At 43.0% G+C, this 15,395-nt stretch overlaps 1 protein-coding gene across 4 annotated transcripts in view; it reads left to right on the top strand.

Moving 5' to 3' along the window:
• Positions 1-15,395, top strand: part of nf1a (neurofibromin 1a) — an 85,156-nt gene that overhangs the window by 34,203 nt on the left and 35,558 nt on the right. For 3 of the 4 annotated variants that reach the window (XM_037774427.1, XM_037774428.1, XM_037774430.1), the window contains exons 28-32: positions 53-150; positions 2,180-2,315; positions 6,053-6,115; positions 13,324-13,482; positions 14,539-14,636. In XM_037774427.1, coding sequence (XP_037630355.1) covers positions 53-150; positions 2,180-2,315; positions 6,053-6,115; positions 13,324-13,482; positions 14,539-14,636 — 554 coding nt within the window. The remainder of the gene's footprint in view (positions 1-52; positions 151-2,179; positions 2,316-6,052; positions 6,116-13,323; positions 13,483-14,538; positions 14,637-15,395) is intronic. The other variant, XM_037774429.1, reaches the window with a different exon arrangement.

The following is a 15,395-nucleotide window of genomic DNA, read 5'->3' as shown; positions in this document are numbered from 1 at the left end:
AACATGTTGTATGGATATTATTGACTGTATTTTTGATCTTGTTCTGTGTCAGGTATATGGGGCAGCGTACCTGCAGAAGCTACTGGAGCCTTTATTAAGAGGGGTCATCACAACCCCTGAACACATCAGCTTTGAGGTGGACCCCACCAGGTACGTACCAACATTTAAGATTCATGTTGTCAGACAGTTCATTCACAAATAGATAATCCAAACAAAAACACATTTTAAACTATTAATATACGATATCTAAACTCTCTCTCTCTCTCTTTTATTTCTTCTATTATTATAAAAGGTTAAAATTTGAATTATGCTTTATTTGAAAATAAGACATATTGCAAGACATTCAACCTTCACTGAGGGCTGCACAATTAGTTATATTAAAATTGAAATTTTGATTCTTTATTTTGAGCAGTTTCAGTGATAAATAGCTTTGATCCAGAACTCTTTAGAGGACCCATTCATTAAAGGCCCAGTGTGTAGGATCTGGTGGTATCTAGCGGTGAGGTGAGGAGATTGCAACCAACTGAAGCCTCTCCTGTGCGTCAAGCGTGTTGGAGAGCTACGGTGGCCAACGTAGAAACGTCAATAACCCTCTCTAGAGCCATATGGAGCAGAGCCAGTGCTCAAAGTGCGCGTGTACGTGGGAAGTGAGTGGTGAAGCAAGAGAGAGAGAGAGCGAAGGAGCGAGTAACGTTATCGACTCTGCCCCAAGCAGAAGTTTGGTTTGTCTGTTCTGGGCTACTGTAGAAACGTGGCGGTGCAACATGGTGGGCTCCTTGGAGAGGACCCGCTCCCTATGTAGATATAAACGTCTCATTCTAAGCTAACAAAAACAAAACGACTCTTATTATCAGGTGATTACACACTAAAGAAAACATACTTATTGGTATTATTTTCCATTTCTGTAGATGGATCCCCCTAATTGTGACACACTGGACCTTTAAACAAACCAGCCTAGTATTAGCTGCAGATAATGAGGTGCCAGTTTAATGCATCAGTCTTAGAAATCTGAAAAAGTGCAGTACATAGATGTTCATAAGTGTTCAAGCTTGATCTCAACACCCAAAGTAAGATAAAGGTTTCTAACCGGGTCAGGAGTGACCAGCAGATGGCAGCACAGAGGTAGGCGGAGGACACACTCTGCACAACAGTCTCTCTCTTTCTCTATCTCTCTCTACATTCAGTGCCATAAACATCTATGAACAGGTTATACATGTTCTAGTTTATATAACAGGTTAGATATTGTATGTTCTCTCTGACACCACCACCAAAGAGACCAGCTCCACCAGCTCCAGGACAGAGCCAGTTGGTCTTGTTCATTCTGTTGATGTTGACTGTCCTCACCCTGCTGCTCCTACAGACCTCAGCATGGACCGGGCCTCGGTTCTGGCCCTTCTCACGCACAGCCTTGGTGTTCTTGGCCCGGTCCGGCTTATTGTCCAGGTGTACTCCCTAGTACTTGTAGTCCTGCACAGTCTCCATCCGCCCCTTGGATGGAAATAGGTGTATGGGGTGGAAAACACCCCATACACCTATTTCCACCAATTAATTTGTCTTGCGAGTGTTAAGCTGCAGGTGGTTCAGGAGCAGTGTTGCCAACTCGGACACCTTCTCACTAGATCTATCATTTATTTATAATTTACCAACTTATTCAGACCATCAGTGAAAAATGTGAGAAATACAGTATATTGAAATATATGATATAGTAATTCATTCCAGTGCTGCTGCTCAGAGTAATCGCAGCCAGCAGCGCGGGATCTCTCCCCATCCTCGCCGCTTTCTCTGGATTGGAACTTTTTGAAGCGCGAGAAAGTGGTGCACTATAGTATAATGACCATAGCTCTCGTGCCATTCAAATGTGTTGTTGAGGATTTTTTCTATTGTATGTAATTCGGCGAAGTTGTTTCCATTTCTGTCAGAGTATAATAAAGAATATAACATTCATTTATTTTTATAGCGCTGTTTACATAATTGCATCGTCACAGCACTGAAGGATCCCACTGGGACTGTGATCAAAGTTCCTTTTAGCCTCTTTCTACAAAGATTTTAATTCCAAATTGTTATTGACTCATAAGTGACAGTTTTATAAGACTCAGTAAATTGTATTCATCCTGGCCCGGATGTCTGTGGAACATGAAGCCTGAGAATTGAAAGAGGAGCTCTGTGTTTGTGTCGTCAGGCTGGAACAAGGTGAGAACCTGGAGGAGAACCAGAGGAACCTGCTGCAGATCACTGAGCGCTTCTTCCAGGCCATCATCGGTTCATCCAACGAGTTCCCCCCACAGCTCCGCAGTGTTTGCCACTGTCTTTACCAGGTAGACCCCCCTCCCCCTCCCCCTATCTCTCTCTCTCTCACTCCACCATGGCCCCCCAGCTGCTCACCAGCCTCTCTGCCCTTACCTCACTTACACATTTCAAGCTCCTGCCTTCCCGCTCAATGCACACCTGTACATACCTTTCAACTCGATACGTCCTGCTGGACCAAAACATCAAGACCTTTCTGTTCGATCATTCTCATATATCCCAAAAGTTCCACATGCTCAATGCTCCTCAAGACTTTAGCTACATACAGTAAGGGCAGAAACCCCCTGAAACACCATGGGACACTAAACTGATTGTAAAACAGTCCTTGCTTTCCTAGATTTTGCCATCACAACAGTTTACTGTCCTCACTGCGCTGCTTTCCAGTAAAAACTGATAGAATGTACTGTAATCTCTGGCAGCAGGACTACTACTCAGATAGGGCTGCAGCTAACAATGATTTTCATTATCCATTAAGCTGACGAGTATCATTTCGAGTAATGCCCGGTTCAGACTACACAATATCAGCCCGATTATAGCCCGACAGGGCCGTCGTACGGTGTCGACTCGGATCGGGAACGATAAATGAATGTCGTGTGCAACAATCGATCGTTTTATCTCGTGTAATGTGTCATAGTACACGACAACCGACGCCGCGTCTGTGACGCCTCACGACGTCTCGACAGAAAGTCTAGCATGATTTTTTTTTTGGGGGGTTTCCACGACGTGTTCCGTGAATTTGACAGCTGTAAACAGAAGCACATGGCTACTTATTATGCAGAATGATGTCATTGGATCTTCCCAGCGCAACTGCTGTCAGACCTTGCGGTAGAATATTCAATTTAGGTTGTGTCAGAGTAAAAAACACCACCGCCGTTGCGTCTTTGCGCATGGAGCATCCCGTTGCGCGCCCGCTTTTGCTTCTCCCTGTGAATTATATTTGTATTGTTTTCCCCCTGAGTCTCCTGGGCCCCTTTACATGGTCGGCCCCGGTAAGCTTGTATATTAAGACAGGGGTGCCGGGAGAGTGTGTATTGTCGGAACGGGACCAACGTGTAGTCTGTCATGTGTCGCTGCCAAGTCACGACAAGAATTTATGACTCTCAATTGTCTTATCTGACATAGTGACCATCGTAACCGTCAAAAATATTGTGTAGTCTGATCCTGGAATAAGAGATTCTAAAATGCCCGAAAAAAATGACCATCACAATATCCTAATTTAAACACAGTAAGTGTGTTTGACAATGGTCCATATATAAATACTGAGTCACAAATCATTCATTTGGTTGAGGGATTCAAATCTAATGGCACAACACCGTCATTTCAAACACCAGTCCTGCTCTACAGATGTATACTAATACATATTTACTGTATATTGTATCATCCACAGTACATCTTAACATAATGGCCCACTAGATTGACTGTACACTGCACACTGCTGTCCCAGGGCGTATTCACACCTGCCTTGTTTAGTTCGGTTGAATCGAACCCTGGAGCGTTTACCCTCTCAGTGCGATCGCACAAACCAACACAAACCAAACTCGAGGCAACATGGTAACAATTTGGTCCCTGATTCAGACCAGAGCAAATGAACTACAGGTGTGAAAACGCCCTGAATGATGATGTTGACATCATTGACATCAACTCAGATAATAGAGAGCAAAACACTAATCCGTACTTGCAGAGCTCAAATTTAGAAATATGAAAGTAGTATTCACAGTGCAGTGTTGGTGTGCTGATGCATGGCTCACTTTCTCCACCAAGAATAAAACACTAACAAAAAGCTGCTGCTGCTGCTGATGCTGCTTCTGCTCCAGGTGCCATGCAGTAAAAGTCTGAACAGTGATGATGCAGCAGTAATAGGCCCCATATTTAATATAAGACCAGGTGTTGATGCAAAGGCCCCTGATCCAGTGGCATTATCTGTATGTGGATGACATATCCAGATGTTCATACCAGATGGAGATGGGGCCTTACTTACTGACAATGACAAAAGCTAGTAAAATGGGGCTCTGGTTGAAGAACCATGTTCAGATGGGGATAAGATAGACTACTGGGTAACATTCTCCCACACCACACTGCAGTGAGTCCCCTGTCAGACATGCGATGGTGACAGTGTGATCACACCTAATCCTTTGCATTGCCACACGGTGTCAGCCTAGACTCTAGGCTGTTGGACCAAAAGAATGGAGAAAGAAACATGTGCACAGTTGTACTTTTCCTGTGTTGCCATGTCAGCTGATCATTACCAGGATCTCAAAGGACACACAAATATTATTTTAGGGATCATTCTGTGCCTTTAGTTTGTGATGGTGAGCAGCAGAGAGATGACCGGAAACAAGAAGAGAGACAGATGGGAACAACCCGCAGCAAAGCTCTTTGGCTGGATGTGAACTGTGGTACCTTAAAACACGAGGCCAGCAGGGCGCTCCCTGGAGAAAGATCTACAACTCCTGTCTGCAGGACAACTGCTCCACTCGTACGTTAGCTAGAGTATTTTAGCACAATATTCAGCACCTAAATACAGTACCAGCACAGCAGTGAACTGCATTGGCTATGACAACGTGGCTGCACTTTGTTCAGTTTGACAGCGATACCAAGGATGTAGGTTTGGTTTCACTTTGAATCTAAACCACGCGATGACCTCCATCTGTTTACTTGCAATAATGAATTTATAAACACAACTTATCCAACACTTGGCCACTGAAATGTGAGCGATATTAGTTACTGTATATCCAGTAAAGTCTGATGATCTTTTCAACCATAAATACTACACCATCTGCTTCCATTCATGTCACAGACAGCGTATTAGAGCCAGAGGGTTGCCAGATCAGGTCAGGTATATCCTCCATATCCATATCTCACTCTTTTTGCAGACACATGTAAACCTGGCAGCCAAGGAGACCTTTCCAGTTAACCCTGTGGAGTTTAGATATGGAGTTAAAATGCCAAGATTGGTTCACATAGTTAAAAACATTGGTAGGGACATGTCCCTACTGTCCATGCCCAAAAACAATGGATTAGGTGTGATCACAGCAACTGACTGGCCTGTTTCACCAAATCTATCTACCAAATGAAAGATATTATAGTCTAACCTCAAAACACACGTACCATTTCCACTGAACTTTGCGTTTGACCGTCTTTTCCACCTGAATGTCCAAGCAGCCTAACACCGCTGCTACTACTGCTGCTGCTGCTGTTGCTGCTGCTGCTGCTGTCTCCATTACTACAGTGGACACTCAGGGAGCTCCTCAGCTCCGTCTGCTAATGTCCAACAGCTGAATGAATAGACTTTATTGTTAAGGTGTTACATTTATTACTAATTCAGAATGCTTCACGCCCACACCCATAAAACAAGAGCTGGGTTTTGATCACAGACTTTGTATTTTCCATGTGTTGACATCTTTGATTTCTCATTCCCCATCTTGGATTTCCTTTTGCAACTGTGTAGGCACACACACACACACACGCACACGCACACACACACACACACACACACATACACACTAATAGAGTCCTCTGCAGTCAAACCACGCTAGCACATGCATGGACACGCTTCAAGTTCCCTGAGCAGTGATGATCTCTTCTCTAACAGCAGCTTTGATTTTCCTGTGTTTTACTAGATGTGAATGTGCGTACACCTTGACTGGTTAGGGCTGTGTGTAAGTGTGTGTGTGTGTGTGTGTGTTTGTGTGTGTGTGTGTGTGTAGCTGGTGCTGTGACCATGATTGTGCTCATCTCTGTTCTGTAGGCTACTTGCCACTCTCTACTGAATAAAGCAACAGTAAAAGAAAAAAAGGAAAACAAAAAAGCAGTAAGTTTGGAGAATCTATTTTCCCTCAGACACTTTCCCCCTAAAGCAAAAAAAAAACTTTTTTGCATTTTATTCATTTTATTTATTTTATTTCTTCATTTTTCAAAATTTGGTTTTTAATTTGGTGTCTCTCTGGAAGTTTTTTATTCTTTTCTCCATATTCAGCTTTGTGTACAACCCTCTCTTAAAATCATTCTACTAATATCAGCGCCATTTGATGTTTTTTCAATTAACCGTTCCCAGGAAACCGTGGCTTTCTCTCTCTTGTCTTTTCTTTCTGGACTCTGTGTTTGCTCTCCAGGAGACATTTTCTCAGAACATTTCATCTGCACTCAGATCATGTTTCTCCATCTTATATGACTAATTTTAATAAATCAGCCCTCACACACACACACACACCTGCCCCAGCTGACATGGCTTTATAAAAGACATGAATGATCTTTAGATGAAATATTCTGATAAACTGGCCTTCCTCTGTCATGGGTTGGATTCCTCAGCTGTATGGTTTCTGTTTCCCACCGCATATGAAGAGCAATGTCTTTGAATTTGAGAGTTTTCCCAGAACCTCATCACTCACACTCAAATATTAGTGCTCATGGGCAGATTTGCTCTCTCTCAAACTCTTGTGCTTGATTCTTAAGTGCGTGCATGTTCACGGTGGACTCTGGATCACATTAATTCTTTCATCTAACAACAATCCCCCACCTGAAGGAGTGTGGTATGGTGAATATGATGATTGGTTATGAAGCAGCAGTGTTGATATTAGAGAAGTGGCTGTGATGCCAGCCATGTTTCTTTTCATTCTGGCTTGGTGTTAAGTTACTTACAGACATGAGGTGAATTAGCCACAGAAGATTTCAACTTTTGAAAGCTGTGGTCAGTGCCGGCTAAAAATGAGAAGCCTGTTAGCATTACCTAAATGACTTGTATGTTACTTTATGCAGATAAAAGAAAAGAACAAGGAGACATTAAAATAACAGATCCGTAGCACCGTTAGAACAAGAACTCAGCAAATCTGGGAATTATACCCAAATGGGAACCGGATCCATAATTGAAGTGGCTATTGGAACACACCCAGGGTGGCAGGATAGCCTTCATGTGCATAAACGCAGACTTAAAGGGACTATTTGTAACTTTCAGAAATGCTTCTTAACAGCGACACCTGTGGCCGTGAAATCAACTAAAGTCAGCGTCGGGCTCGCACTTGCTCGCTCTAAATATACCTGAACGAGCATCGCTCAAAACAGTGAGGCGACACACGTCAGCTAAAACCACAATATCACTCTATATTTCAGCTGCTTGGCAGTAATGTTAGCTGACCAGACGAAGGTCTCTCCATGAACACGATTTAGATCTGATCCTAGTGTTGGCTTTTCCTGCCTAAGTGCAGGCTGAAGTAGCGGGGCTCTGCAGCGTGTCTCCCTGCTCTCTCCGCCCGCAGCCGGAGAGAGCAGAGGAGACACCGGCACCCGGTCGGTAACGAGAAGACAACGTAACTCTCTGAAGAGCTCCGTCACTTCACAAGACACGGGAAAGCTCTGTTGGTCTGGAGGAACTGCAGCATTTATTTCTGCACAAACGTCCCCTGTGCATTCACTAGATATTCTCAGAGCTAAATTCTTCTGCAGTGTGTAGTGAGCGCGCGTTCACGTCTAGAGGTGGAGCGAGACAGCGAGGACGCGCGCGCATTCTGAGTGAAGGAGAGCATGCAGCGGAGACGAGGCTCCAGCCACACGCGAGCGCGCATATGCGAACGCGCATGTGTGTCGACCCGCTACATTTATACGCTTAAAAAGTTACAAACAGTCCCTTTTAAAAGCACGGATATCAGAGGAACTAGAGCTTCTTTCATGGGCTGTCGCTCTTCCTTGAACAGAGTTCATCTGACATCCATGTTATTTACATAAAGCAGCAGTTGATGCATGCCAAAAATAAGAACACTTACTACCTCCCTCAGGTCAGAAGTGTTTTTGCTTCAATGGATTCATCAAATCATTAAAACAATGTGGATGTCATGAGGAACTCATGTCTTTGCTGCAGTGTGCAACCCCTTCAGCAAACCTGCTCTGCTTATCTCCTTGATGCCCTTCCTCTGACTGTTGGCGTTCATGCTGCCTCTGAATATATAATACATAATATAATGATAATACTGAACGGCAGCATGCACACATGCCTTTCAGATTCAGGCTTGTGGACATAAAATAGTTTGGGGAATGTTAAGACATTGTTATTTAGACATTGTTATTTTTTGGTGTAGTTTTTATTTTTTCATTTCACATATGGAGTGGGTGAACCCAGCTGCCTGTGAGTGACACACTCAGACAGAGCAAGCACCACTGATCTTCTTACCAATGTACTGAGGCAGCGCTGATAGGTTAAAACCACATTCCATATTGGTGAGGGGCTTAGAGCACGATCGTTGACAAGCTGAGCAGGAGTGTAGTTTAAACTTAAAACTTTTGAAATGTGAATTTTGGAAATGATGCTTTGAAATTGAAAACCAAGGTTCTTACATATATGTCTTAATATTATTCCTAGCTGTGTCAACAGAAGAGAAACAAATGCAAAGCTTCCAGTCTTTGTGCTAAGATACTGTAAGCTAAACATGCCCAAGGCTCAATTCTGTACCAGAACCACAGAGATGAAACTATCAGACTGTTAAACCAGGCACAGACTACAGGAGTTTTGGGCTGATTCTCCTCTCCCGAAATCTGGTCTGGGACCTTGGTCAGTACCGACGTTCAGCCCAGATTATCTGGTGATGTGAGGGCTTCACAGATCCAGTCATAAACCTCCCGAAATGTCTCATTTCAAACATAGGAGCAAAAATCTGCGTGACTACATCAGTAATTTCCCAGCGGGCCAAATTATGATTCCTGCTATGGCGAAGGCATTAGCCGCCATACTCTGATTGGCTCATACTCATTGCCTTCTTTGGTTGGGTTGGTTAAAACATGACGATTTCCCTGAACGTAAATCAGTGGTTTTCTTGCCTGGACCTAAATCGGTGGCTTTGTTGCCCCCTGCTGGTACTGCACGTTCATACTGGCATGTAATATTCACGCCTCATCGAGGCAAAACGTGTCCTGAGGTGGACAGGCGGGTCTATTACACGCTTTGGCGTGATACCTGGTTGTTAGAGGGCAGCTAATGGTGGATAGAAGCATCAGTATGGAAACCTTGTAGGGTTTCAGTTTAATTAACCTGAACTGCTGCGTTTCAGAGAGCACTGTTAAATGAGACCAAGAGAACGTTTTAAGTTAAAGGACATTTAGAGACTTGATAGGTCTCTCTAGTTGGTTATTGTTCATGGAGGACGGCAGCTGTAGTCAGCTTAGATGCACAATATTTGCAATGGATTCCAATGGCGACCCAGAAAAACCTGAAAAATGGATTTGACGGTCCCTAAAAAGGAAATATTGCAGCATGGCCTCTTCACGGCTCTGAAGTAGCAGAAGTACTGTAAGTAGTGAGGATTCTGTAGAAGGTATAGAGTCACTGACTCGTCAGTATCAATGAGGCTATTTTAGACATTTCAAATGGCTAAAAGCTCCTCGGGCATTGGAAGCCAGCACAACAGACGGGTCCAGCATCTTTACAGAACTCCAACCTAAGCAGTGTCACTGTGTTTCACTGATGTGTCTGATTACTGCATTGCAGACCGTATAGAATAACTGCTGTTGTGGGAGTGCTAGATAGATTAATTATGATTTAATTCTGTGTACAACGAGTCAAATTACACTAATAGGTTCTCTGTTAATCTTGAGAGAGATCTACTAGAGTGTACCGTGATGATTACTTTTATATATTGCCACGGAGATGGTATTGTTTGACGCCGTCTTTTGGGAATGTAGTCCATACTCTCAACAGACCAACTATCTTTTTTCTCTGATTTACGGATGAGCTGACGGCAGGTTAAAGCTGTTGTTTGTGATGATATAAATCAAGATGAGTTTGAGATAATGGAATTCATGGATAACGTCAAGAGAATACAGTTTTCAGTCCGAACTATTATGAAGTCAATTATGTGTGGATTTCTTTTCCACAAGGCCTCATTTTCTATCGAGCTATTCCATCTACCGTCATTTATTTAAGACACGGTCTAGCTGTTAATATTTCCTTCTGGATGTTGAAGTAATGCTTCATTTGCAATTCTGTTTACGAGGAAAATAGGCAGTATTAGATTTTGGCTGTAAAACACAATGAAATAGCCACTAAGTGAAGCTATTGAATTCACCCATGGTCTGCATCATAGCAGCATGTGACTGACAGGTACAACTAAAGGGAGGTGTAGCTGCAAACATGCCGGTGCTGACCCGGATTGAGTGAAATAACTCAACACTCAACAAATTTGGTACACACTATTCAAGTTTCCCTGACAGGATGCATTTTTAATAACTTTGGTGATCCTCTTACTTTTCATCTAGTGCCATCTTCAGGTCAACATTTTTATGAGCAAATATCTGCAAAACTAATGAGGTTATCGATTAGACGTCATAGACCTGATGTTAATCAGTGTAAGCCAGTCTACTCTTTGAATTTGTCTACTTTGCCAATTTGCTGTAATTGTCTAATTCTACAGTGCGTGTCATGCAGTCTGCCAAATAGTAGAGAGAACAAAGACATCCAGGTCTAGCTTAGGGAACTGAAAATGATCTCCTGAAAAGAAAGGGAACTATGATCTCTGGTTTGTTGGACAGTGAATGTATGAGTGTGTGTGCTCATGCATGTAGAGACAGTATGTGTTGTGTGGCCTAACGTCAGTATTCCCTTTATCGGACATGACTCCTGATGTGCTTCTTAGTCTTCATTTTTAACAACATACCCATACTTCAGGTTACTACAAGGAACTTTTAAACTGGTTATGAAACAGTCTTGATGTAAACCTGATGCCTCTATATGACCTACAGAAGAAAACGAGACCATTAGAGAGAAGATTGGCCATTTCTATATAGTTATTCTTAATGCTTGTCGTCAGGGCCACCGCGTCCGAGTCCAGCGAAATCAGACGTAATCATGCAGGTTCACCAGAAACTCCTTCAGCTGACTCTGGAGAACCAGAACTAGGACTGAGCGGCGCAGACTGTCACAACCGGCTGCAGTAAAATGAGAGGTTTTCTAAAGGGACTCTGGTGCTCGGAAACATTACTGCTTTTGTCCACAGAGACCGCCCGAAATCAACACAAAATAAGTTCCTTGTAGTAGCTTTAAACTGATACTGAAATGGACAAATTTGGAACAGTGAGTGTTAGGAGCATGCTGAGTATACAGGTGGGCGGAGAACAACTTTGTTTGAGAAGCTTCTGTGGTTAGGGTTAGGGTTAGGGTTAGGGTTAGGGTTAGGGGTTAGGGTTAGGGTTAGGGTTAGGGTTAGGGTTAAAATATTTTTGAACACAGTGACAACCTGTCATCACTTTAAGACAGAAAGATTAGATGGTAGCACATTTTATCGTTGTTATAACTTCAGTTTCCAGCCGTCTAAACCTTGTATTATAGATTAATTGCAGTTTATTACAACGTGGGTCTTATTCTCGTCGTTTTGGCCATCATCTCTATGAGGTATGATAACATGTAGAGTAACGTGTTTTAACGTGCGATTTGGGATTGGGCGACATTGCTACAACGAAGTCCGACAGGGCAGTAATAGTAATACATAGTAATAGTAATAAAAGCGTTCAGATGATCGGACAGGTTGGAAAAAAGCCACAGGTTCATCAAGACTGCTGCATGGTTCCTGAACCATGGCAACCAGGCAATGTTTAAAACCTTGTTGATGGTTACTGCTTCAAATACACACCAGCAACCAGCCGAAAGACGACAACTCCACACATGCTTCACAATGCTGCACATGCAGCCATCGTGAACGTTTTAACAAAGACACCTCGCATTCGGCTTTTCTTTTTTTTGCCTTTCTAGGCTTCGAGGGCGGCCCTCCTGTGTGCTGCTGTACATTTGTCCTCAGTGTCCTAGACCAACTCCAGCAGGGACGGGAGTGAGAGTAGATAAACATTACTTGTTGCAGGAAATGCGTGCACGCATCCAAAGTGCATCCAAAATGTCTGTAACAATCCCTCATTGTACAGGAAACCCGTCTGCACACACTGTCCCGGTGCTACAGCAGGTTTATGCTGCAGCAGGACTTTGTGTTTAAAGTGTGATGGATGTTTGGGTCATAGTTTTAGTTTAGTCCAAATAAGTTTGAGTAACCTGAAGGTTTGTTTCCAGCCTGTCTGTTCACCATCCTCTGACTGCTTGCTTTAAGATATGTATAAAAATGAACTTGGTGAGTGTAATGTTATTTTTACTGATATGAATGATGACTAAATAAGCCTGAAGTTGTAATAAACTGGAATTTCTACCGGCAAAATCTACATGAGCTTCTCAATAGATAGTTGAGGAACAGAGGATAACGATACTCACTATTAAACCTTAGAATGGTCTGGCTCTGATAATCCATGTTAGAGATCATCCATCACAGTAAACATGATAGATGTTCCAAGAACTACTTCACGTCGGCAGTCATGCTTCAGTTTTATTGACTGACATGGAGCTCGACTCTCAGCAGCACCAACGTGTCCGATTCTGGAGCTTCTGACGTTACCGTGTCCCCCCTCTGGACTGTGTCTCACACACACAGCTCTGCTTTGCTTTAAAGCAAGATGTGATGGTTGTGATATTTATGGATTTTTCACCTGTACGGCTCATCCACTGCTTCGCACCACAACTCACGCTCTACATCTGTCATCCGCCTTCTTTTTTTATTTTCTGATGACTTCCAGTTTTCATTCTTCACCAACAGAGAGGAGACAGTTGGGTTCCTTGTCTTGCTCTTCCGTTTCTTTTTTTCTCTCTTGGGCTGTAACCGGAATAAGAACCTTTTCTAGCTCCTGTTACAGCCCAACATGAACTGGGATTGTTTCTAAGTCTCTCTTCATATGTCTTCCTCCACTGTCCCTCCTTCTGAACCTGACATCTTTGACTGTTTTGGCCACGGCTCACCTTACTCTGCTCTGTTACACACATTGATACATGTGTATTTTGTTATTCTCATCATTCCCTCCTTTGCTCTTTAATGTACTGAAATCCATTTTCAATATGTTTTCCTTCCCTTTGCTCAAACCTCTCTCTTCTGTTCCATCCGTTCCACATTTCCCCTTTGTTTTCCCCTCCTTTGTCTTCCCTTGTTCCCTCCATCCTCCCTCACACAGGTGGTGAGTCAGCGTTTCCCACAGAACAGCATCGGTGCGGTGGGCAGCGCCATGTTTCTGCGTTTTGTCAACCCAGCTATTGTGTCTCCCTATGAGGCCGGCATCTTGGAAAAGAAGCCCCTACCCAGGATAGAACGGGGTCTCAAACTCATGTCCAAGGTAAGGCTGGTGAATATGATGCTTCTGTGATGAAGCTGACTAGAGGCAAACGGATGATTAAGTCATACTGTTGTGTGATTGTGTCACATAGGGTACAGTAAATCCACATATATGAAAATGTGTTAGTGATTCTTATTTAGGACACAACAACTAAGCCAGGCTATGTGCCTGTTCATTTTGATATGTAATTATGGATAAAGGGCATAATAAGCGGAGTGGAAGGATGTGGAATTATGACTGCTGTCATGGTTAAATCCATTGTCACCATTCAGTTGTGTTGAAACTACTACTCCCATTTCCCTGGAAAAATCCACGCAGGAGCCTGTATTTAGTGAACAAAGACTCCTTCTCCAAACCTTATCAATGCCACCACGCAACAGTTGTAGTCCGACCTTGAAATGCAGTTATTCCGGTAATGACGTTTTAGCTGCAGGTTACTCTTCATGCTACAAAGGCAGATTACATTCTGGCTTGGTGGTTAAAAATTGTTCAGAATTGGTGTGAAGAAAGTGGAGGGGCACAACAAGTGACTTAATCCGACATGCAGGGTGGAGACTCCATCCAAAAGTCAAAGTACAGAGGCACTCAACAGGTTTAGCATGAAGAGCAACGTAGGCCCACGGTCAGTTCTCACCTTCCTCAAACACACACATAGAAACAAGTGAAAACTGCTGCATGCAAAAGATTTACCTTCTCTGCCACTCCACACAGTATAACCTCAGCTCAGCACATAGGTGGCCAAACAATACCATGGAAGCACTTGGACACATCAAAACTGGTAACGTTGGGCATCTGGTAGCCCAATACTGTATCAGAGATAGCAGCTTCTAAGTGGAACTGCTGTTCTACTACTACCAAAAATAGCAGTAGAGAATTAGACTAAACATCCTGTTATGATTAGTTATTAGTTATTCACAGCTCTGTGTTTAAAATCAAATATCTGCTATGGCAAATAATGTCAGTTACTTAAGGAGGTGAAGACCTGCTTAGACTAGCAGTTTGTTTTTTGGATTGTTTTTAATATACATGTTGTATATTCCTGTTTCCTTTCTTCAGATTCTGCAGAGCATTGCAAACCATGTCTTGTTTACAAAAGAAGAGCACATGAGGCCTTTTAATGACTTTGTTAAGAGCAACTTTGATTCAGCCAGAAGGTAAGACACTTGGAGCATGACGCTAACTACCCTCATTCAGATCCCCGTCACTCTGTTTGCTTCACATATAACAGCTCATAAACTGTGGTTAAAAAACTATCCAAACTATAGTTTGGTTCCAAGTATTGCTTTGGTTCATTTTACAGCTGCTGGACTCTGAAAGGGTTTAAACTATAGAGGTTGTCAGGACCTATGACACTGTTTAACCAAAGCCTGTGTGCATACATTTTCAGCTAGTACATGATCATGTATTGTGATGACGATGAGTAAATCACACCAGCAGTTAATTATTTATGTGTCATAAATGTCTGCTGCATTTTAATGGACCAGTGCTGCCCGTTCAGAACATGCCTGTTCAGATTGGGCCGAATGCTCGGCCTGTGGTGTGCCCTACTCGCGGTCAGAAACACCAGTGAAAGACACTTAGCGGAGGTAATTTCCAAATAGGCATATTAGTCGCTTGCTTTGACATAACCACCGCAGCTATAAAGTAGAGCATAGATTTAATTATCGGAGGTGTTTTGCTGGCGGTAACGTTATTTATGTTATAAGCTATCAAGTCTGACACCGGGTCTTACTCACAGGGAAAAACACACCCAAGTACCGCCAGTAGTACTGGCTGCAACATCTGTGAAATAGTGGAGGTATTAATTTCCAAATGGACATATTAGTTGAATTGACATAACCACAGAGGTTATAAAGTAGAGCATGGATTTAATGAATGGAGGTAAAGTTAGTATCGCAAAAAGAGCCTGATGA

Source organism: Sebastes umbrosus, chromosome 7 (assembly GCF_015220745.1).
Source record: "Sebastes umbrosus isolate fSebUmb1 chromosome 7, fSebUmb1.pri, whole genome shotgun sequence".
NCBI classification, from domain to species: Eukaryota; Metazoa; Chordata; class Actinopteri; order Perciformes; family Sebastidae; genus Sebastes; species Sebastes umbrosus.
This window is presented reverse-complemented; position numbering and strand designations above follow the sequence as displayed.